The 25,424-nt window shown below is 44.1% G+C and overlaps 1 protein-coding gene across 1 annotated transcript in view; it reads left to right on the top strand.

The window, feature by feature from the left end:
• The first annotated feature begins 290 nt into the window (after window positions 1–290).
• The window catches only part of LOC124595900 (long-chain-fatty-acid--CoA ligase 1), a 262,999-nt gene continuing 237,865 nt past the window's right edge, over window positions 291–25,424 (top strand). The window contains exon 1 of the mRNA XM_047134808.1: window positions 291–440. Within this exon, the coding sequence (XP_046990764.1) occupies window positions 294–440 (147 nt within the window). The 5' untranslated portion in view covers window positions 291–293. The remainder of the gene's footprint in view (window positions 441–25,424) is intronic.

The following is a 25,424-nucleotide window of genomic DNA, read 5'->3' on the forward strand; positions in this document are numbered from 1 at the left end:
CTAGTAAGCAGGAGATCCTAGGTTCGGCACACATTTCTCACTCATCCCTGATTCCACATAAAGTCTCGATGCAGCTGATGTCATTAGGTTCTTCATGTTCCTTTCCTTTCTCACCCCTTCACCTTTAACGTAGGGAGGGATGAGGTCACTAACAAACTGTGACCCTCCCCAGAACTGAACCCTAGATGCACATCTGTGTCCCTCACATCCTCCACGTCTCTACTCGTCTTGACGATTCTCTTTCGGTGTTGCAGCTTTAGTAATAAGTGTGGTGTGGTGTTGCAGTGGAGGAGATGGACCACTACCTGGACTACATCGGCGGTCCAGCCGGCGCGCTCGCGCTGACCGGCGTGGCGGCAGCGTCGGCCTTCTACCTGGCCACCAGGCCCCGGCCCGAGAAGCCGCTGGTCGACCTCAGCCACCAGAGCGACCAACTGCCAGTGAGTACCTCTCCCGTCTACCGACACTGTTCAGCTTGGCCGCCAGGAAACGGCTTCCATAACTCCTGCAGCCGTTTCGGGTGGCTACTGTCTCTACAAGGTTGCTTTTATTCAGGATTCCAACACACCGTACTATTCCCCACTCTTTTGGCTAAAAACCGTGTTTGTCAGCGTAATCTCCGCTTAATACGACGGCCTTACGCCACCCTACTGGGAGGGTCTGCATGCTACCAATCCACTGGTCGCCGTCGGAGCCAACGTCTGATTGCATCAGTAACCTCCCTATCATCCACAAACCGCTTCCCACGGAATGCACCCTTCGTTAGGTCAAACAGATGCAAATCGGATGTTGCAAAATCCGGGTTGTTGTGTGGATGAGGAAGACAACTCCAATGAAATTTTGTGGACGACTGTGTCAGCACTACCAACAGAGACTTCCAGTTGCCGAGCAAGGTGTTTAATTGTGATCTGTCGACCACCTCGAATGAGTGCATTGCAAGAGTCACAGATGTGTCCGGCCGGCCGGCACGCGGTAGATCGGTCAGGTTTGAGCGACCTTGTTGTGATGATGACTGACGCCTCGCCCAGTGATTCACTATGCTTTTGTTCACTGCCAGGTCTCCTAGATATTCTGCAAGCGCCTATGATTTTCTGTGATGTTCTGGTTTTCTGCCAAAAGAAATTCAATGAGAGCTCCCTGCTCGTAAGACAGCTCCGTTACAGACGCCATTTCGAAGACCAGCCAGCTATCGGGATGTCCCGAAACAAATTTCATATTTTTTCAACAGAAATTGGCCGAGAAAAAATGTGTTGCATTACTTATTGAACGTCCCTCATATTATTTACACCGTATGGAAACTTCATCTATATCAATACTCTGTCAGCCACCTAACTGTGTGGCGGAGGGTACTCTAGTACCACTAACTGATTCCCCCTTCCATGTTCCATTCGTGAAGGCGCGTGGGATGAATGACTGTCGGTAAGCCTCAGTATTACCTCTAAGTTCCCGAATTTCCTCACCGTCGTCATTTCGCAGGATGTATGTGGGAAGAAGTAATATTTTGTCCGACTTTTCCCGGAAAGTATTCTCTCGAAATTTCAGTAGTAAACCTCACCTGGATGCACAACGACTGTCTTAAAACATCTACCACAGGAGTTTGTTGAGCATCTCTGTGACGCTCTCGCGCCGACTAAATTATTCCGTGACGAAACGCGCCGTTCTTCGTAGGACCTTCTCTATCTCTTTTATCACTCCTACCTGGCAGGGGTCCCAGATAGATAAACAATATCCAAGAATCGGTCGAACAAATGCCTTATAAGCCACTTCCTCCGTAGATAAGTTACATTCCTGAAGATTCTTCCTGTAAATTTCAGTCTGGCATCTGCTTTTCCTACTTTTTGTTTTATGTCATCCTTCAACACAAGTTCACTCTGGATAGTTACTCCTGGATATTTTACAGAAGATACTGTTTCGAGCTATTTGAGATTTTCACAGTAGTGGATTTTTTGTTCTATGTATGTGCAATATGTTAGATACACTTATTGACGTTCAGGGTCAATTGCCAGAGCCTGCACCATTCATTAACCCTCGGTAGGTCATTTTGCAAAATGATATTGTCTTATGGCATTGCTACTTTCTTATCCATAGTCGCATCATCTGCTAACAGTTTTAAAGAGCTTCCGACGCCTTCTACTACACCATATGAACACATTTCAGTCAGTAACAGTCCTATCACACTTCATTGGGGTTCCCCGGAAATTACATCTGTCGATTTTGTTCAGTTAACAGCGACGTGCTGAGTTCTGCCGGCAAGGAAATCTTGAACCCAGTCACTAATCTGGTCAGATACTCGGTAATCTCGTAGTTTTTTCATTAAACGGCAATGCGGGTCGGAGTAAAATGCCTTGCTGAACTCAAGGAACATGGCATCACCTCAGCGCCGTTGTCTGCTGCGCTTTGGATCTCAAGGAGGATCAGAGCGAGCTGCGTTTCGTAAGATCTCTCTTTGCTGAATCCATGTTGATTTTTATAGAGGAGATTTTTATTCTCCAAAAACGTAATAATTCTTGAGCACAGAACGTGTTCCATGACTCTGGAACGAATTGACGTCAACAGCATGGGCACGTAACTACGTGCATCTGTCTTACGACCCTTCTCGAAAACGAGAATGACCTGCGCTTTCTTGCAGTCGCTAAGTGCCCTTCATTGCTCCAACGAATTTCTACGCCACTATAGTTGCTTTTGTATTCTGCGATCCGTTATCTCAATGTCTGACATTGCAACGTTAGTACGATGACCGAAAGGAGAGGTCGCATTACGATCTCCACCGTGAAGCAATTTCAGAAGCCCGAATTCAGTATTTCGGCCTTATCTATTGCCTTCCCTTTCGGTACCTGTATGGACACAGAGTGACTGAATAGATGATTTAGAACCCCTTACTGATTTTACTTTGTGGATGACCACGGGAATTCTAGAGGAAGTAACCGAATGAACACGTCCTCTCTGATTTATCGGTCTTTCGTTCGCTTGCAGTGGAAGTTAACTGTCTCGCAGCGCATGGGTAGTTGGAACACAAATACACGGGGAACAGAGTTAGCACGATTCACTGACAAATGGCGTTTACGACTCCGCTCTCTGCGCAGTGACGTCAGGACGGACATCTGTTCAGAGGAACAACAGCCAAACTCCGTGGTGGGTGTCTCTTCGTTTCAGTCTTCAGATAAAAAGTTATGAGTAACACGTGTTCTCTCTTCAAACCAAATGTTGACTTTCGTAGACAACCCATGCTAATAAACTGCGATTTGTCGCACGCTAATAAACTCTGATTTGCCATATTTAGGTGACATGCAGCGAACAGAGGACGTAACACTGAAGACCAGTGCCATGCTATGTTTATACGAGGAGTAAAAGAACGGATGAACTGAATTATACACCAATATTCCTAACATCCAGTTCTTGCGGAATCCTAAAGAATATTCTGTGATGGAAATTTACGATATTCACAGAGGAAGAATTACAAAACATCTTGCAGAAGCAGGCCAAAAAAAAAAAAAATAGCGGCACATTATCTTCCCAAAATCCCGAGAAGCGTTCTCTAATTACGATACATTGTTATGAAATAACCGAGATGGTACACAATGTCTTCCGTAAGTATGCGGTCCGCTCAAATAATTTTCCACTGATAGAAGAATTTGCAACAGAAACAAAAACTGGAATAGAATGTGCCCCAAGGAAGAGTTTGCCTATGACTGAACAATTTATTTGATAAGATCAGCAACGCTATCAGACTGTTCGCTAACGACATTGTTCTCTACAGTAAAATATCATTGTTGAGTGACCGTAAGGAAATTTAGAACTACAGTAGGCGGACATGAATGTGGAAACACCAATAACACAGTAAATTACGATGTCGGAAACCCGTTGGCATTCAAAACAGCTTCCAGTGTTCTCAGAAAGGATAAAAAAGTTACTGTATGGTTTGCAAGAGGAAATCTTATAAATTTCTTCCTGAAAAAAGTTAGAAGTTTAGATAACGATGATGAAGGTGGATAGCGATCACGGAATAGGCCACAAAGCCTCCATAATGCTCAGATCTGGTGACTGTGGTTGCCTGGGGAAATGTGACACTTCACCTCGTGCTCACAAAACCAGTCCTGGTAGATGCGACATGTGTGAACTGGGACGCTGTCGTCTCGTAACACAGAATCCCCACTGGGGAAAAAATATTGTACCATAGGTTGGACCTGATTAGCCAAAATTGTGACTCAATCATTGGCAGTAAAGTGATCTTGCGGAGTAACCGTGAGGCCGGCCCCATTGAATACCACGATATGCCTGCCAAAACACCACCGGTAACCCAGCCATGTTTCATTCTTGAGACATAAACACGGCCAGAAGCTGGAAACGATGTGAAACCTGACTTATCCCACAAAATGACTTTCCTCCATGGTCTAGGTTTTATGACATCGGCACTACGTTTTCCTGACAGCGGCATTTGCATCACTAATTAGTTGTTTTCGAATTCCATCTCGCACTGCAGTTCCCTTCTTGTGGAGCTCCCTTCGTGTTGTTTTGTTACTGACAGGATTCACAAGTGCGATATTCAGTTTTGCATTGACTTTTGGAGCTGTCGTCCTCTTATTTTTCGTCACAATGTTGTCCAACGTCCGCCCGTCACCACCACTCAACACTCACTTTCGTCCAGGTTTTGACTGAAAGGATGACATTTTTCCGCTCTCCCGGTATGCGGTATAAATCTTCGATGCGGTGCGTCTTGAAACACCCAAGACTTTGGCTCCCTTGGTTACGGAAGCACCCCCGTACGAGCGCCAGCAATTTGTTTGTATTCGAATTCACTTACCTCCGACACAATGCACTCGCAACAACACAGAACACTGTTCTAATCATGACTGACACTTGCGTGGTATTGAGGACATTGCACAGGTGCTGTTCGTGGTCAAATGCAACAACGCAACCTGCGGGATCGGTTAGCATCTGCATTTATGTTCAAGCGTGCATTTATCTCCGTGTTCCCGTATTTTTATCCATCATATGTACTTCTGGCGATTAAATACCTGGAAATAATATTATGAAATGATATTAATTGGAACTAACACGTAAAATAAATGGAAGACATAGATTTTTTTTGAGAGAATTCTCGGAAAATGCAATGCATGTTTCACCAAAGAAACTGCATGGAAAACTCGTTCTAGAGTCGTGCAATATTGTTTTGTATGGTTTTTAAGTAGGCGTGTAAGCAGACGTCTAAGATATCCAGACACGCACTTCTACCATCGTATCGAGCCAAACAGCGGATTCGTATTTGGGAGAACGAGATTCAAATCCTCGTCCGCCCATCCAGATTTGGGTCTACTGTCGTTTCCCGAGCCACTTAAAGTGAATTCCGGTATGGTTCCTTTGAAATGGCAAGGCCTGTTTCCTAAAGGTACATTTATAAGGGCCATACAAGTTGTGATTCACAACAGTGGAGTCCGGCAATGTTGCCAGAAATGGAGCCACAAGTTAGGTTACATTGCTGGCCATTACTGTCTGGCAATGCTGTGGTAGTACATTTCTGGACCGGAAAACTTCAGACGGGCCGCTGCGTCTCTAAATGTACATTTACACAGGCCATACAAAGTGAGATTTCCGACAGTGGAAGCCGGCAATGTTTCCAAAAATGCAGCCCCATGTTCGACTACAGTACCTGCTACTATTGCCCAGCAATGTTATGTCATTACATTTCCGCACCAGAAGTGTTTTCATGGGCCGTCGTAAAGCTTCGAAGTGGACGAAAGCTAGCTACTAGAAATAAACGTGACTCTCCTGCATTTACATTCCACAAGGAAAAAACGCAGGAAAGAGAGAAACCAAAAACCTGGACCCTTTCTTTCAAAGTACGCAAGTTGCTACTGAAACTCAGCTCGTGATATGATGCTAAATACACCACTTTTGACGAATATTGATACACGCTTCTGAACGGAGAATTTCATCCGAGAATTTTTGTCACCTATCCCAATACGAAAGATTGTGTGCCATTTACAAACTGTACCCTTCAGTTTCTGGCAATCAGATGTGAAGAATATGCTGTAAGCGACATGAACAATATCAAAGACACTTCACAAAGTTTATTAACGAAACAAAGAAATACCGTTCTTATACTCCTACAAAGAAAGATACAATATTGACAAGCTGAAAGTCACTGGCTGAAGGCCGTAGTCTAGAAACTAACAAGTTGGTCAAATGAAATGAAAATTCTAGCTCTCATTGAAACTGTCTTTAAGCAAAGTTCAACTAAACGTCCAGTTCTTCCGTCAATGTATGGAGTTAAAGTTCCTCGAAAGGTTCAAGTTCTACTGTCTAGGCACGTAGTTAAAGTTCCCTTGGAACAGTCTATAGTCAGTGCACTACAATTTCAGCAAAGTTTTACGACGTCCGCAACCACAAAGACAGATCCGTCAGCGGCGACGCGGCAGTCCAGTGTTTTGACCGTAGTGGCAGCGGCTAGATGTTCGAACTGGAGTTGTGGCTCAGAGTCAAAAGCCAATGGACGGTTTTTGTCTGTTTTTCTCTTTTTTAAGCACTGCTGGAGCGTAGTACCATCAGTGGATCCAGGTGTCAGGAATTTTCACATGCCTCGAGGTAACTGGGTGTTTCTGTTGTCCTCATCATTCATGGAAGGTTTGGAATTTGTACGGGTGCTGATGACCGCGCAGTTGAGCACCCCAAAAACCAAACATCATCATGACCAATGGATCCGGTTTAACTGTGTTGGTAGGTACATGTGGTGGTAAACTTTATTTCACATTGAAGGAGCTGCGCGTGGAAATTTAAGTTCCTCGCCGCTCTCCGGGAGGAGCAATGAAGTGGTAGTGTTCGGCGGCAGGATACCTTGAGATCTATTTTCGGTCACGTGTATTGCGGGAGCAAGTAGGTTCCCGCGACCCACGATCCCTGGTGTCGCTGTTAGGGCCGCCTAGAGGGAAAACACGAAATCTACTTTTCGGTGAAAAGTGGTTGCCTGGGAAGCGGGTAAGCCCCAGCACTCCGACGTATGATGTGTTGTCGAAGTAGCAAGCGTAACACCGTGACGTGTCAAAATGTAAATGCGGTATTGACGTCGTTGATTACGATATACCACGGGATGGGCTGAGCCTCCTGTCAGAATTGTTGTTCTCCCTCAGCGCATACGAACTCCTTTCCTTGCGGACATGTGAGAGCTGTGTTGTACGTGTATTTGTGGAGTGTTGAGGAATGTAGTAGATGCGTGTATTGGCGTTTGTGCTGTATAACGATGAATAGAGAAGGGAGAGGGTGAAACCCAGAGCCGTCACATACGCTACTGCTATAGAGTAGTACCAAGGGGGCTCCTCATCTTAACGACCCCATTCGACGGACGAAGCAGCATCAACTGCGTCGCATGGCCGCACTTCATGAGGCACTGTGGAGGGAATTGGAACTTAATCCACGACATTGGCGAAACGAGTGTTTATCCCGAACTGAAAGTAATGTATTCAAGAGTAGCTTCACATATCTGTAAAAATGAAGTACTAACAAAATGTCAGTTTGGTTTCCAGAAAGGTTTTTCAACAGAAAATGCTATATATGCTTTCACCAGTCAAATTTTGAATGATCTGAATAACCGAACACCACCCATTGGGATTTTTTGTGATCTCTCAAAGGCTTTTGATTGTGTAAATCATGAAATTCTGCTAGACAAGCTCAAGTATTGTGGCATGAGTGGGACAGTGCACAAATGGTTTAATTCGTACCTAACTGGAAGAGTGCAGAAAGTTGAAATAAGTAGTTCTCGTAACATGCAAAGATCAGCACATTCCTCAAACTGGGGAACTATCAAGAATGGGGTTCCACAAGAGTCAGTCTTGGGTCCTTTGTTGTTCTTATTATATATTAATGACTTGCCATTCTATATTCATGAAGAGGCAAAGTTAGTTCTCTTCGCTGATGATACAAGTATAGTAATCACACCTGAGAAACAAGAATTAACTGATGAAATTGTCAATACTGTCTTTCAGAAAATTACTAAGTGGTTCCTTGTAAACGGACTGTCACTGAATTTTGATAAGACACAGTACATACAGTTCCATACAGTGAATGGTATGATGCCATTAATAAATATAGACCTTAATCAGAAGCATATAGCTAAGGTAGAATATTCCAAATTTTTAGGTATGTCCATTGATGAGAGATTAAATTGGAAGAAACACATTGATGATCTGCTGAAACAAGCTGAGTTCAGCTACTTATGCAATAAGGGTCATTGCAAATTTTGGTGATAAACATCTCAGTAAATTAGCTTACTACGCCTATTTTCACTCATTGCTTTCATATGGCATCATATTTTGGGGTAATTCATCACTGAGGAATAAAGTATTTATTGCACAAAAGCGTGTAATCAGAATAATAGCTGGAGTCCACCCAAGATCATCCTGCAGACATTTATTTAAGGATCTAGGGATATTCACAGTAGCTTCTCAGTATATATACTCTCTTATGAAATTTGTTATTAACAACCAAACCCAATTCAAAAGTAATAGCAGTGTGCATAACTACAATACTAGGAGAAAGGACGATCTTCACTATTCAAGATTAAATCTAACTTTGGCACAGAAAGGGGTGAATTATACTGGCACTAAAGTCTTTGGTCACTTACCAAATAGTATCAAAAGTCTGACAGATAACCAACAAGTATTTAAGAAGAAATTAAAAGAATTTCTGAATGACAACTCCTTCTACTCCATAGAGGAATTTTTAGATATAAATTAAGGAAAAAAAGAAAAAAAAACAAAAATATTAAAAAATAAAAAAATAAAAAAAATAAAAATAAAAAATAAAGAAAACCAAAAAATAAAAAAAAATAAAGTTGTTATATTAACTTAAGTATGTTGTTAAATTAACGTAATTATGTCATGTATTGGAAAATTCGACTCGTTCCACATCATTACGAAATATCGTATTCATGATCCATGGAACTAGTATTAATCTAATCTAATCTAGAGTGGTAAGTACTGGGCCGTAATAACTTTGTAAAATGTAAAAAAATCACTTTATTTAAGCAACCAAAAACATTTGCACAAAACTGACCCTAAAAGAAGCCTGAAACACATCAAATAAGAGCGGCAGCTACCACCATAATTTATTAATGAATTAATGAGACTTTACGAAAGGTAACTGGTAGCAGAACTTGCTAAAAATCAAAACGCCTCAAAATTTACTCTTGTTATATTATGAAAGCAACACTCGGTAGTTTCAAAGCAAACAAATTAATGAAATCAGTATCAACATCACGGTCAACAACATTTTACTGTTGCAACTAAAGAAAAGAAACTGTTGGAACAACAAATTTGAGCAACCAATGCCGACAGAATTTACTGCAGAAGGTCAAGAAAAGCAACTGCTGGCAGAAATTAATAGAATGACCAAGTGACCACAGACGTAAGGAGAAACTGCCAACAAAGGACAATTAAAACTACTAATTTAATTGAGATTTAGTATAACACCAACAGCTTAAGCGGATTTCGAATTTAACACAGAGTAGCTCGTCAACTGAAATATACCAGCAAATATATTTACTAGAACTAGACCAGGAAAGTCCTCTTTAATAATGAAATTAAAACCAAACGGTTCACACTTTGTTTCACCTTATTCGTCATTTTCCATGTGCGCCATGTAACAGAGAAACAGTAATTAATACAAGTACATTTGTAGTACAACAATCAAGTACTTACTCTTTGTTCTACCAGCACTGTCCCTGTCAGCGGTCGCCAGTGTGGCGAAATAAATAAAAAAAATTATGGACCTGGAACTGTAACTTCAGAATGTTTGAAAGGCCTGTTTTTAATTCAGTGCTGCGTGAAATATGCCTGTAATATAATTTACCATTCCCATTAATTACATTTCAAATTCTACGTCATTGTTGATTTAATCAGAGTTCTCACCTTAGACGTAGAATTAGTCCTTCTGCCACAGTATTAATTCATTAGTCGCCATCGGTGTTCTGCTCTTTGTTGACCGTGTGTATATTCCTGAGTCGGCATCGGTTCACTTTACGAAGATGGTGGAAACCAAGGAATACAATGCTACGTCACTTTAAATAATTCTCGTAAAACTTAGATACTTCTCACTATTTTTTATTCACAACACAATAAGACTTACTGTGCTCGTCGCACAAACCATAATTCTAACTATATGGCTGCGTTTCCGCACACTCCAAAAATTACGTCCATCCTCCACAAGGCAACAATCGAAAGTGTCTCTTAGCTCCTTCTTGGAATATGAAACAAAAGAGAATCCAATGTGAACATTACAAAGATTATAATATACATGCCTCTCAATTTAATCTTTGGCGCAGCCTTTAAGGTATTGTATGTCTCTGCGTCGAAAAATTTCATTACAACGGGAATTGCATCTTCCACTGGAATCTGCTATCATGAAGTCTTACTGATTAACAATACCACAGCAAAATTTAATTTAAGAGCAGTACTCGATATAAATGGTATAACGGCTACTTTATAGCATTTAGTCTCTTCTGCTTAACAGTACTCATTACATGCTGGAAGTGGTGCATTATACAACTGATAATCATTTTAGCATTATTTTATTTTACTGTACGCCAGTACAGCCCTAACAAACTATAAGTAGGTCCATGGACTTACCCTCATTATAGGACTAATAACAGTAAGATTCCATAATAGCGGATTTCAGTAGAAGTTTCAGTTTTAGTTTGCACGGACACGGCTAGTTACGAGTTAACAGGTGTAGAAACGTAGTCTGTTTGCTGATTTAAGCAAGCGAGCGAGCGCAGGACTACCTTCGTGACGTACGCGCCGCGGCCTGTCTTTCTCGTAGGCCTCGAGACCTAATCTCAGTTGTGGGTCGTGAAGAGTATTCTATACAGAGACCCTAATAAAGTAGTACAGTTGGAAAGCTGCTGTCATGAACACGGAAACGCATGTAATAAAGCTTCAAAAAAGTTTACATGTTTTAGCAACCTATGTAGAATAAACAAATAATTGAGAACGTAGGGTGCAACACTGAGATGAAAAGGTTGCCGCAGGAGAGGAATTCGTTCGCATTAAACCAATCAGAAAACTGAAAGCAATGTAGAATAAAGGTATGGGTCACTAATGCAGATCTTAAGCGACGACTATAGCAGCAATGGCCATGCTGCACTTACAAGTGCCGCGCGGGATTAGCCGAGCGGTCTAAGGCGCTGCAGTCATGGACTGTGCGGCTAGTCCCGGCGGAGGTTCGAGTCCTCCTTCGGGCAAGGGTGTGTATGTTTGTCCTTAGGATAATTTAGATTAAGTAGTGTGTAAGCTTAGGGACTGATGACCTTAGCAGTTAAGTCCCATAAGATTTCACACACATTTGAACATTTTAGCTGCAATGCTGTCGTTGTTCACACTGCAGTCATTATATACACTCTAAAAAAATGATATACATGCAGGGGACTTGTCGATACCATGGCATAAAGTCTTTGCGAATTTCGTTCCGTGCGCCCGCCTCGGTAGTTGCGCGAACAGTGCGTCGGATTGCCAAGCGAAGGGGTCCGGATTTGATTCCTGGCCAGGTCGGAGATTTTCCTCGCTCGAGAACTGGGTGTTGTGTTGTCCTTACGTTCGTATCATCATAACTGACATTCAGTTATTAAGCTTGCTGAAGGGGCAAGTCCCGAAAGTCAATAAATGGGGGAAGAAATGTCATTCCGTGTGCTCATTTGCACAGGAACTATGCTTCGCAGACAGGCGCGTGAACAACATACACGGATGTCAACACTTGAGAGAAAAAATGGCTCTAAGCACTATGGGACATCAGTTCCCTATACTCAGAACTACTTAAACCTAACTAACCTATGGACATCACACACATCCATGACCGATGCAGGATTCGAACCTGCGACCGTAGCAGCAGCGCGGTTCCGGACTGAAGGGCCTAGAACCGCTCGGCCACAACGGCCGGCCAACATTTGAGAGAGGACGTGTTGTTAGGCTCAAAGAAGCTGCATGGAGTAATCGGCAAATCGCTCGATATTTGAATAGGAACGATGCCACTATACGACGATGTTGGCAGGAATGGGCGAACCACGTCCGAATACAGCGTCAAGGAGGAAGCGGTCGACGTAGGGAGAGCCCTGGATTCGTCATTATCGAACCGACGTGCAACAGGTGCCTCAGTGACCACAAGGACCATTAATAGGCGGCTGACAGAAAGAGAGCTGAGCTCAAGGCACCCCATGCGCCGGCTACCGTTGACCTCTGCACGCTAACAAGTGCCGGCCGTAGTGGCCATGCGGTTCTAGGCGCTACAGTCTGGAACCGAGCGACCGCTGCGGTCGCAGGTTCGAATCCTGCCTCGGGCATGGATGTGTTTGATGTCCTTAGGTTAGTTAGGTTTAATTAGTTCTAAGTTCTAGGCGACTGATGACCTCAGAAGTTAAGTCGCATAGTGCCCAGAGCAATTTTTTTTTTCGCTAACAAGTCCGTTCGCGGTGGCGTCGGGCACATTCGGCCTGAAATCTCATTGACTGGGGTAGAATTGTTTCCAGTGATGAGTTTCGCATCAAACTGAGCCCCGATGACCAGCGGAGGCGTGTCTCGAGACGCCCCAGACAACTGTGGGATAGCCGGCCGGTGTGGACGTGCGGTTAAAGGCGCTTCAGTCTGGAACCGCGTGACCGCTACGGTCGCAGGTTCGAATCCTGCCTCGGGCATGGATGTGTGTGATGTCCTTAGGTTAGTTAGGTTTAAGTATTTCTAAGTTCTAGGGGACTTATGACCACAGATGTTGAGTCCCATAGTGCTCAGAGCCATTTGAACCATTTGAACTGTGGGATACCAATCTGACTGTCGCCCGCCAAACGGCAGGGCAACCAGGTTTGACGTCTGGCGTGCCATTTCTTTTCATAGCAGGACCTTTTTGGTTGTCATCCGCGACATCCATACAGAACAGCGGTCCGTCGGCGATATTCTACGCCCCGTTTTGTTAACCTTCACAGCAGTTCAACATGGTCTTACATTTCAGCAAGATGATGCTCGCCTGCACACAGCGTTTCGTTTTTTTAAAAAAATAGTACAGAGGGAGGAAGAGCCTCTTGCGTCATAATGCTCCGTCCTTGAACATTGTGGGTATTTGAGAAGGCGGCAGCCGCTTCAAAAAGAGCGCAAAGTGAGGTGCACATTATGGCACGCGACCAAAGTTTTAAAGCTGACGGAATGGCGCGCGTCGCGACCGCCTCCGTGCGCCTCATTACAGCGGGGGCTCTTTTTTAACTAGAAGACGCAGGAGGAACTAACTGTCTGAGTAGTTCTAGCTGCAACGGGGTCCACACACAAAACAAATTCTCTAAAAAATGGTTCAAATGGCTGTGAGCACTAGGAGACTTAAGATCTGAGGTCATCAGTCGCCTAGAACTTAGAAATACCTAAACCTAACTAACCTAAGGACATCACACACATCCATGCCCGAGGCAGGATTCGAATCTGCGACCGTAGAGGTCACGCGGTTCCAGACTGAAGCGCCTAGAACCGCACGGCCACATCGGGCGGCACGAATTCTCTGACTGACAATAATCTCCAGCAGTGGCTTTCGTTGCTTGGATTAAAATATTTTGTATTTTGAATTGACACCTCAGTAGCTCAGTGGTCAAGTGCTATGCAGAGGACCCGGGTTCGTTTCCTGGTGTTGCCAAGGATTTTCCTTTGTGGGAGCACTGTAATGGGCTCCACTCAGTCTCGCGATGCCAACTGAAGAGCTGCCAGAATGAGATATTGAGGATCCATCCATACCTCATCCGATGACGCCGTTGGCAGAGGGTGACGTGGTCGGTTCCGACTGGCCCACCAGGGTCAGAACGCAGAGTTTGGCTTTTGCTTTGTGTTTTGCATTCTTCTTTACTGCACACTTCCGGTCGAGTATCCGTTTTCAGTTGTCTGAATAAAAGAATATTTTTCTTCAAGTAACAACAGCGAGTGCGGCAGACAAATATTATCCAGAATAACTGGGTTAAAACAACAATTTGGATCGAAATAATATTTTATTAATGACCTGTTTTTACTCCGTGTAGAAGTCATCTTCAGAATATGATCACCATCTGGCTGCCGTTGACGGCTTCTCGGATCTTCACGCGGTAACACGATTGTAAACAGTTGAGCAGTTGAACAGTTTACGATAGTGTTACCGCGTGAAGATCCGGCCGTCAGCAGCAGCCAGGTGGTGCTCATTTCCTGAAGATGACTTTCACATGAAGTCGAAAAGAGCCATTAATAAAACATTATTGCGATGCAGACTGCTGTTTTAACCCAGTTATGATAATCGAATACCTGACTTGTGTCACACTTCTAAATTACTGAACAGTGAATGCTGGATACTTTTTAGGCAAATATATCTTTGCTACCGGATAACAGTGGGAGTGAAGTAGTGCAAACGCGGGTGAATATAAAATACCCTTGAAGAAAAGAAACAAGGGCTAAATAGCATCGTATGGTATGCTTGCTCAGTAAGACACTAAGCAGACTTTCACGATATCACCTGTAACGCTGCACTAAATCGGCCATTTGTTAGTCTGCCTTCTAAAGGATCTTTTACTCTTTCTCTGTCACAGTGTCAGTTGAGGGTAGGGAGCAACTTGACCGTCTGTGCTGTGCACAGGGTGCAGACAAAAACTTGCGTTGGATCAGGACAGGGGGCATCGGATTGAGCAAAATTTGCCAGACTGCTCCAGATGGGAAACATCCCGTGTACTACTCGCGCGCTCCATTAAGATATGCGAAACAGCAGCTAGCTCAGTCGGTACAAATAGAAGGCAGTGACAGCTAATTTCTTTAGCAGACAGCACTGAGTTTAGCATGTTGTCTGCTTTTGTATTTGAAAGCAGTCGTGGCACCTAGCGTTAATGACACATTTGGCCCAGTCAATCGCCAGCAGTCTTATCGCAGTGGTAACACCGTTTCCCGCCAGTTCACCGGAGTTAAGTGCTGTCGGGCTAGGCTAGCCCTTAGACCGGTGGTTGTCTGGGTCTGCGAAGCACTTTTGGTAAGCGGGGTCCACTCAGCCATTGTGAGACCAATTAAAGAGCCACGAGACTGAGAAGTAGTGGCTCCGGTCACAAAAGCTGCCAATGACTCATGTGATTGGTGTGCTCACCACATGCCCCTTCACATCCGTGTCCACTGACACCTATCAGCTTAGGACGACACGGCAATCGGACGGTACCGTTGGCCCTTCCGAGACCTGTTTGGAAAGAGTTTAATTGGTCTGAGCACAGTCAACCAAAAAAGGTCGATTAGGGAAAACTTGCTTAGTCGCAAATCTTTGTCTATTGACCAGGAGAGACTGCGAGGAACTACATACTAAAAATCCGGACCAGTAGGGTGTGAGCATTGGGGTGTGGCTGTGGAGGGGAATGGGGGGATGTTTAAAGGTCGCTTCATTATGTTTGTCTTAAATAACTCTAAAACTAGAGCTTCAAGCGAAAATGCTTCCCAGTGCAAAATTGAACTGCCTGAAATTTACTACAGTCACACTGTTTATCTTTTCTTGGGACTAATAGATTCTACATGCAAAGGGATAGGAAAATCGCGGATTACTAAAAATAGTGTTTTAAAGGTATAAAATTAACGTTTCTTGTTAAATTAAGTGGGTTAGGGACAATGTGTGTATAGCTGTATTGCGGGATAAAATTGTCTTCCCGGGGTGTAACAGAGTGGAAGGGAACGATGTGTAGTGTACAACCGCTAGGAAAGGTAGGTCGCCAAGTTTCAGTCCTGCACTTCCCTTCTTCATAGGTCGGTAAACTGAAGAACGAGCAGTCTCTGCACTGCTTCAGAAGAAGCAACTACCCGGTGTTTCACAAAGTTATACCGGCCCTTGTGCAGCCCGCCTCATGTACTGGCGACGCAGTCTTGACGCATGTTTATGGAGTGTCTTTTTTTTTTTTTTCTCACAAAGTGCATTCACACTACATCGAACGTAGAGATGAGTTACCAATAATACAAATGCAAGAAACACATATGAATAGATTGTCATAAATCTCTGGACACTGTTCTACATTGCTAGAAGCGAAATTGATTTCTAGCCGCCCTGTACACAGTTGCAGCATTCTTCCAGGAAAGGCGACTTCCCCTACCATGAGTGCTGTTCACTTTTCAATTTACAGGTATACTATACGTACCCAGTATTTCCTGTCGATTTCTCTTATGTGAGTAGACAAAATAACTTCACTGATCTCATGTTTGTATAGTGGAGATATTATTAATGTATTAACTGAGTTGTTTGCAGTTCTTAAGTGGCTTTAATAAAAAAAACCACTCCTATTAACAATGACTTAGAAGTGTTCAGTTTGTAAGTGAGAGGTTACCAGAGACCTATGTAGTGTTAGTGGGAGGGAGCTGCATGGGTAAATGTGGCGTTTAGCTACTGTCAGTCGTTGACAGCATATTCTAAACGTGTTGTAGTCACTTGGTGATATAAAATGACCAGAAAGTTACCGCACTTCTCTCACCATTAATTGTGTTAGTGGCACACTGCATAAATCTCTTCCACTTAGGAACTTCTGGCACTTATAGAGTAGGGTACAGGAAGTGCAGCCACTTGCAACACGTCCACAGTACATCATCCAAGGTGCGTGTGAATATTTCTGATGGGTTCGGACTAACGATGTTCAAGTGAAGAACAGTAATCTCTGCACCGTAATGCTTGACTTATGCTCAAATATCTGAAATTCCATAGCTTCTATGAGACATAATTTTGTTGAAGAGGGAGATCATTTAAGCCTCTGGGCCTCTTCGAATGTTGGAGGTGCATTTGATACCCATCTGCCGTATTCCCGTCAGTGAGAATGAGGACAGTAAAATCGACATTATTGAATAAATATTGACAGCTGACAACTCCAGTTGTTGAGTTTTTTTGAATAGTAGGTCACTTAGCAACTGGAAATAAGAATAAACTGAAAATAACTCCACTATATAAATACGAACTCAGTGAAGAAGTTATTTTGTCTGCTCACGAAAAGGCAAGGAGAGGAAATGCCGGTGATATATAGTGTGTCTACTAACAGAAAAGCGAGCAGCACTCATGGCTGGGAAGTTGCCTTTCTCGGAAGAACGTTACAGCTGCCATACAAGGTGATTAGAAACCAGTTTCCCCTCTTACAGTGCACAACAGTGTGCAGAGATTTAGGTAGGATCGGTCCTTACGTGTTTTCTACATTAGTATTGTTCGTTACTCATATCTATGATCCATGTACTATTAACACACGTTTTGTCTCCACACTTCGTGGCCTGCTATTCATGAGGTGAGCCGCAGAAGTGACAATACAACATTGTGGAACGCACTGTGGTTGCTTCTTGTGACGTAGTGGAATATGGAGAGTGGGGACTCGCCTGCCCGCTTTTCAGTTTGCAGACCTACGGAGGATGGAAGTGCGTGACCACAATCCGGCGACTTACTTCCCTCGAGCGTCAACCCTTGACCCCCTCCCCTGTAGTACGTCTCACCCTTAGAACACAATTTGTCCCTTGATACGTCCACAGTTAGTGGTCTAGCGGCTAGCGTTGCTGCCTCTGGATCGCGGGATCCCGGGTTCGATTCACAGCCGGGTTGGGGATTTTCTCTGCCCGGAGACTGGGTGTTTGTGTTGTCCTTACCATTTCAACATCATCACCCTCATTCGTGACAGTGGCTAGATTGGACTGAGTAAAACACAGGACTGTGCAAAAAAAATTGGGACTTGGTAGGGACGCTGATGACCGAGCAATTGAGCGCCCCACAAACCAAACATCATCATCATCACCCCTTGATACGGTTGTACTACACTTATATGTGGCGCACGCATTTGATATTTATTCTTGAACCGCTTCATTTAACAATAAAAATAATTTTATACCATTACAATACTAATTTAATGATGGCGATTTTCCCATCCCCTGAAATGCGGAAAGTACTAGTCCTAGAGGAAAAATGAATTCAGCTGATTTTGTAGCAAATTTAATGCAATTTACATTTCCACCGGGAAAAATTTTCGCTAGAAGCCATATTTTTATATTATTTACGACAAACACAAAAAATTGATCTTTAAACCCCTGCCTCCTTTCAGCCCCACGTTCACACTCTATCAGTCAGTTCTTTCAGTATGTTGTTCCTGACACTCCTGCTTACCGCTGTGCAAAAATTTGCGACTACGCGATTCTGTTCCTTAATTTTCCTTCATTGAATGGACTAATTAAACCAAACTCAGCACAGCGAGACAAAACGGAGTGGCTGAATTATATGCTGGGCTGTAGTTGGAAGCGCCCCCGAAACAAGTCGGTACCGGTCCAAAAGGCGAACAACGTCTCACGACTTTTGTTCAGTCTACTGCCAGCAACCATCGTGCCGAGAGTCTTCCTAGAGTATGCGAATAGGTCCAAACGCTTAATCGGGAAGCGTTTTCTTCCTTCACGCAAAATGCCTTCTTCCCTTGCAGTATGTGCGAGTTGTACCCTTTGAGTGTAGATGACTGTAATGGATTCATGTATACTCTAGTGTCATGTTTGTGGTGCATGATTATTATGCGACGACGGACAGGATGAAATCCAATACCGGTACATAGCATACTTTTCTCGAATAACGACAAGGGGACCCGTGAACTTAACATCCCATTCGACGGACGGACCACATCAAGTGTCACATGCCCTCCTCTCATGACACAGTGCAGGAAATTTTGTCTTTAATTAAAGATATTGATGAAAAATGTGTTAATCAGGAACATTAAGCCATCATATGACCTAAATTCGCCGGTCAAACATCGGTGGTGAGAATTCCTTACGCCAACAGGATTCGAACTTGCTACTTTCGAGCGGCCACCGAACAAGCATGGGTCGCTCTGGCCGGTATAGCCACTGTCGTGACCAACTCTAATGGATAATACACAAACTTTTAGTTTTTTAAGCTTATCAGTTCACATTTAATTCCTCAGCAGTAAGGATATTGCTAAAGTATTCGTCCTTCAGAGCACGCGATGCTCAGTTTAACTTGTGAGAATGCGGTTTCCGTCACGCGACATGTCCTGTTCCGCCATAAACTACAGCGTAACATGTACTCCACTGATGAATCTCTTAACAGAAACAATTTATGCAGATATTGTTAAGTACATCACGTAACAAAAATAGTATGAAATACCTCACGTCTGCACTGATTCACACACACACACACACACACACACACACATATATATATATATATATATATATATATATATATATATATATATATATATATACTCCTGGAAATTGAAATAAGAACACCGTGAATTCATTGTCCCAGGAAGGGGAAACTTTATTGACACATTCCTGGGGTCAGATACATCACATGATCACACTGACAGAACCACAGGCACATAGACACAGGCAACAGAGCATGCACAATGTCGGCACTAGTACAGTGTATATCCACCTTTTGCAGCAATGCAAGCTGCTATTCTCTCATGGAGACGATCGTAGAGATGCTGGATGTAGTCCTGTGGAACGGCTTGCCATGCCATTTCCACCTGGCGCCTCAGTTGGACTAGCGTTCGTGCTGGACGTGCAGACCGCGTGAGACGACGCTTCATCCAGTCCCAAACATGCTCAATGGGGGACAGATCCGGAGATCTTGCTGGCCAGGGTAGTTGACTTACACCTTCTAGAGCATGTTGGGTGGCACGGGATACATGCGGACGTGCATTGTCCTGTTGGAACAGCAAGTTCCCTTGCCGGTCTAGGAATGGTAGAACGATGGGTTCGATGACGGTTTGGATGTACCGTGCACTATTCAGTGTCCCCTCGACGATCACCAGTGGTGTACGGCCAGTGTAGGAGATCGCTCCTCACACCATGATGCCGGGTGTTGGCCCTGTGTGCCTCGGTCGTATGCAATCCTGATTGTGGCGCTCACCTGCACGGCGCCAAACACGCATACGACCATCATTGGCACCAAGGCAGAAGCGACTCTCATCGCTGAAGACGACTCGTCTCCATTCGTCCCTCCATTCACGCCTGTCGCGACACCACTGGAGGCGGGCTGCACGATGTTGGGGCGTGAGCGGAAGACGGCCTAACGGTGTGCGGGACCGTAGCCCAGCTTCATGGAGACGGTTGCGAATGGTCCTCGCCGATACCCCAGGAGCAACAGTGTCCCTAATTTGCTGGGAAGTGGCGGTGCGGTCCCCTACGGCACTGTGTAGGATCCTACGGTCTTGGCGTGCATCCGTGCGTCGCTGCGGTCCGGTCCCAGGTCGACGGGCACGTGCACCTTCCGCCGACCACTGGCGACAACATCGATGTACTGTGGAGACCTCACGCCCCACGTGTTGAGCAATTCGGCGGTACGTCCACCCGGCCTCCCGCAAGCCCACTATACGCCCTCGCTCAAAGTCCGTCAACTGCACATACGGTTCACGTCCACGCTGTCGCGGCATGCTACCAGTGTTAAAGACTGCGATGGAGCGCCGTATGCCACAGCAAACTGGCTGACACTGACGGCGGCGGTGCACAAATGCTGCGCAGCTAGCGCCATTCGACGGCCAACACCGCGGTTCCTGGTGTGTCCGCTGTGCCGTGCGTGTGATCATTGCTTGTACAGACCTCTCGCAGTGTCCGGAGCAAGTATGGTGGGTCTGACACACCGGTGTCAATGTGTTCTTTTTTCCATTTCCAGGAGTGTATATATATATTATACAGGGTGGTCCATTGGTCGTGATCGGGACAAATATCTCACGAAATAAGCATCAAACGAAAACACTACAACGAACGAAACTTGTCTAGCTTGAATGGGGGAAACAGATGGCGCTATGGTTGGCCCGCTAGATGGCGCTGCCATAGGCCAAACGGATATCTACTGCAATTTTTTAAAAATAGGAACCCTCATTTTTTATTACATATTCGTGTAGTACGTAAAGAAATATGAATGTTTTAGTTGGACCATTTTTATCGCTTTGTGATAGATGGCGCTGTAATAGTCACAAACATATGGCTTACAATTTTAGACGAACAGTTGGTAACAGGTAGGATTTTAATTTAAAATACGGTACGTAGGTACGTTTGAACATTTTGTTTCGGTTGTTCCAATATGATACATGTACCTTTGTAAACTTATCATTTCTGAGAACGCATGCTGTTACAGCGTGATTACCTGTAAATACCACATTAATTCAATAAATGCTCAAAATGATGTCCGTCAACCTCGACGCATTTGGCAATACGTGTAACGATATTCCGCTCAACAGCGAGTAGTTCGCCTTCCGTAATGTTCGCACATGCATTGACAATGCGCTGACGCATGTTGTCAGGCGTTGTCGGTGGATCACGATAGCAAATATCCTTCAACTTATCCCACAGAAAGAAATCCGGAGACGTCAGATCCGGTGAACGTGCAAGCCATGGTATGGCGCTTCGACGACCAATCCACCTGTCATGAAATAGCCGGCCTTGGTGGCCAAGCGGTTCTAGACGCTTCAGTCCGGAACCGCGCGACTGCTACGGTCGCAGGTTCGAATCCTGCCTCGGGCATGGATGTGTGTGATGTCCTTAGGTTAGTTAGGTTTAAGTAGTTCTAAGTTCTAGGGGACTGATGACCACAGATGTTAAGTCCCATAGTGCTCAGAGCCATTTGAACCATTTTTGTCATGAAATATGCTATTCAATACCGCTTCAACCGCACGCGAGCTATCTGCCGGACACCCATCATGTTGGAAGTACATCGCCATTCTGTCTTGCAGTGAAACATATTGTAGTAACACCGGTAGAACATAACGTAGGAAATCAGCATACACTGCACCATTTAGACTGCCATCGATAAAATGGGGGACAATTATCCTTCCTCCCATAATGCCGCACCATAGCGTAACCCGACAAGGTCGCTGATGTTCCACTTTTCGCAGCCATCGTGGATTTTACGTTGCCCAACAATGCATATTACGCCGGTTTACGTTACCGCTGTTGGTGAATGACGCTTCGTCGCTAAATAGAACGCGTGCAAAAAATCTGTCATAGACTTTTAATTTCTCTTGTGCCCAGTGGCAGAACTGTATACGACGTTCAAAGTCGTCGCCATGAAATTCCTGGTGCATAGAAATATGGTACGGGTGCAATCGATGCTGATGTAGCATTCTCAACACCGACGTTTTTGAAATTCCCAACTCTCACGCAATTTGTCTGCTACTGATGTGCGGAATAGCAGCGACAGCAGCTAAGACACCTACTTGGGCATCATCATTTGTTGCAGGTCGTGGTTGACGTTTCACATGTGGCTGAACACTTCCTGTTTCCTTGAATAACGTAACTATCCGGCGAACGGTCCGAACACTTGGATGATGTCGTCCAGGATACCGAGCAGCATACATAGCACACGTCCGTTGGGCATTTTGATTAAAATAGCCATATCGAGCCGGCCGGTGTGGCCGAGCGGTTCTAGGCGCTCCAGTCTGGAACCGAGCGACCGCTACGGCTGCAAGTTCGAATCCTGCCTCGGGCATGGATGTGTGTGATGTCTTTAGGTTAGTTAGGTTTAGGTAGTTCTAAGTTATAGGGGACTGATGACCTCAGATGTTAAGTCCCATAGTGCTCAGATATATATATATTATTATTATTATTGGTGTTTTGCCCTTAAAGAGCGCATTTGGACTAAACTACATGGCCAGTTCCTTTTGCTGCCTTCCTTGCTGCCCAAACTTCCCTCATTCGCTCGCTGTGTTTCTGTTTCCGGTCCTCTGTCCATGCTTCTTGTCGGCTTCGTGTCTTCGGCTTCATCTTGATTGCCTTTTTGGTTGCCCATATTTCTTTCATCTTCTGGCTGTGATCTTGCTTGCGTTCTTCGGTCCATTTTATGCCTGATCGTTTGTCGCATTGTATCTCATGTAGTTTACTTTTCTTAATGATGTTTCTGAACTTTATTCTGTCGTTTATTGTGTCTGCTGTTATGTTGAGCTGGTTCAGGTCGTTTTCTACCTCTGCCACCCATTTGTTGTTTCTAGTGGTTACCCAGTCAAAGATCTGTTTGGTCAGCCTGTGTGATGGCATTCTGTATAGGTGTCCATAGAATTGTAGTCTGCGTTTTCTAATCTTTTCTGTGATTGTCTCTGTATGTTTGTACAGTTCCTCTGTAGGTTTCTTGATCCATATTCCATTGTTGTTAGTTGCGCCAAATATTTTCCTAAGTATTTTCCGTTCTACTTTTTCTAATTGTCTGATACGTGTGTGCCCTCGGATTAGTGTGGTCTCTGCTGCATATAGTGCCTCGGGGAGCACCACCGTGTCGTAATGGCGTAATTTGGCTTTTTGTGAGATAGACTTCTTGTTGTAATGATTCCACACTACTTTGTATGCCTTGTCCAGTTTAGTCTTTCTTTCTTCATTTGAGTCTCTGTTATGTCCACTCATTTGTAGTGTTTCACCGAGGTATTTGAAGTTTGCTGTTTTGTAAATCGTGCCATACTTTGTGTTCAGAGATGAGTGTTTCTTTGTGCTCATAAACTGTGTCTTTTCGTAAGAGATCTGTAGTCCAGTTTTGGAAGCGATTTCGTGCAGTTTTTCAATAGCGTCTTTTGTTTCCTTTATACCTTTCGTGACAATCGCCAAATCGTCTGCAAAAGCCAGGCATTTAATCTGTAGGTTTCCTAAGGTTATCCCCTGTTGTGATGTTTCCCATTCTTTTATGACTTTATCTAACACCAGATTGAAAAGGAGAGGTGAGAGGCCATCGCCTTGTCGGACACCTGTGCGAATTTCAAAGGGCTCTGATAGTTCCCCACAGAACTTTACTTTGGAGGTCGTGTTGGTTAAAGTTTGCTCTATGATAGCCGTGTTTTGTTGTCTACTTTGTATTCTGCTAGAATTTTGAAGAGAGTTTTCCGGTCGATAGAGTCGTACGCCTTTTTGAAGTCAACAAAGGTAATGATCAGGTTCTGTTTGTGTTGTAAAATCATTTTCAGGTTCCAAATTTGTTCCGCACAAGACCGCCCTTTACGGAAGCCTGCTTGGTATTCCCCAATCAAGTGGTCGGTTTGGCATTCTAGTCTGTTCAGTAAAGCTTTAGAGAGGATCTTGTATGTGACCGGTAGTAGGGATATTCCTCTGTAGTTGTTCGGGTTAGTTTTGTCACCTTTTTTGTGTAGTGGGTGTATCAGGGCAGTTTTCCAGTCGTCAGGAATTTTCATGGTCTTCCAGATGTCTTCCAAGATCCTGTGGATGTCTTTGGTGAGTTCTGGGTCTTGTAACTTCCAGATTTCCGCGATGATGCCATCTTCTCCTGGTGCTCTACGATTCTTGAGTGACTTTATTATTTCTCTAACTTCTTCTAGAGTTGGAGGTTCACTATATGGATTGTATGTGCTCGTTTCTGTCATCATTTCTTCCATGGGGGGGTCCGTGTTGAGCAGTTTTTCAAAGTACTTTGCCAGAATGTCACAATTGTTTTTGGTATTGGTTTCTAGGGTTCCATCCGGTCTTCTGAAGCACAAGTTGGGTGGTTGATATCCAGTCATATTTTCTCTGAACGTTCTGTAGAAGTTTCTTGTATTGTTCTTCATGAAGTCTGATTCGATCTCTGTCAGTCGCCGTTTGTCATACTGTCGTTTTTCACTGCGAATGATTTTGCTTGATTGCTTCTGTGTTTTCAAGAAGTTCATCCAATTCTCTTGGGATTTATGGCAACTAAATTTTTTCCATGCACTGATTCGTTGGTCAATAGCTTGGTCACATGTGTGGTTCCACCAACGGTGTTTCCGTGTTCGTGGTGCTTGTGCTAGTTTCATGGCCTCTCGGATTCTTCGTGAAAGTTGTGTCCAGTCTGTCGTTTTCTCCATTTTAATTTTGTGTAATATTTGTGTCTGGTTTAAAGTAACGTATTCTGGATCTGGTCTAACAATTTTGTTCTTCTGGAGCTTTTTCTTGGGCAAAGGACGAATCCTGATCTGTAGTAGGTGGTGGTCTGAGTCGAAGTAGCCTTTACGGGTGTCTATGTTCAAAATTTCTTTTTGTGAGTCTTTCTGCACTATTACGTGGTCGATTTGTAGTTCTTGCTTTCCACTGGGGAATTTCCATGTGGTAAGTTTTCGTGTTGGTTTCTTGAATTTTGTTGACATAATGGCGAGGTCGTGGCTTTTGCAAAAGTCTATCAGATGTTTTCCGTTTTTGTTGGTGTCCTTGTGTGGAGTATGTTTTCCTGTGATATGTCTGTATATCTTTTCTTTTCCGAGTTTGGCGTTGAAGTCTCCCAGTATTATTTTGACTCTATGTGCAGGAATTTTTCTGATAGTTTCTTCCATTGTCGTCCAGAAGTCATCAATTTCGTTCGGGTTTTTCCTGTTGTAGTCATTAGTTGGTGCATGTGCGTTGATTATTGTGTAGGATTTATTGGCTGATTTCACTGTGATGGTGCTGATTCTTTCGTTTGGTGACGAAAAGTCGATTATGCTGTCCGTGATGGACCTGTGTACTGCAAATCCTGTG

Source organism: Schistocerca americana, chromosome 2, assembly GCF_021461395.2.
Source record: "Schistocerca americana isolate TAMUIC-IGC-003095 chromosome 2, iqSchAmer2.1, whole genome shotgun sequence".
NCBI classification, from domain to species: domain Eukaryota; kingdom Metazoa; phylum Arthropoda; class Insecta; order Orthoptera; family Acrididae; genus Schistocerca; species Schistocerca americana.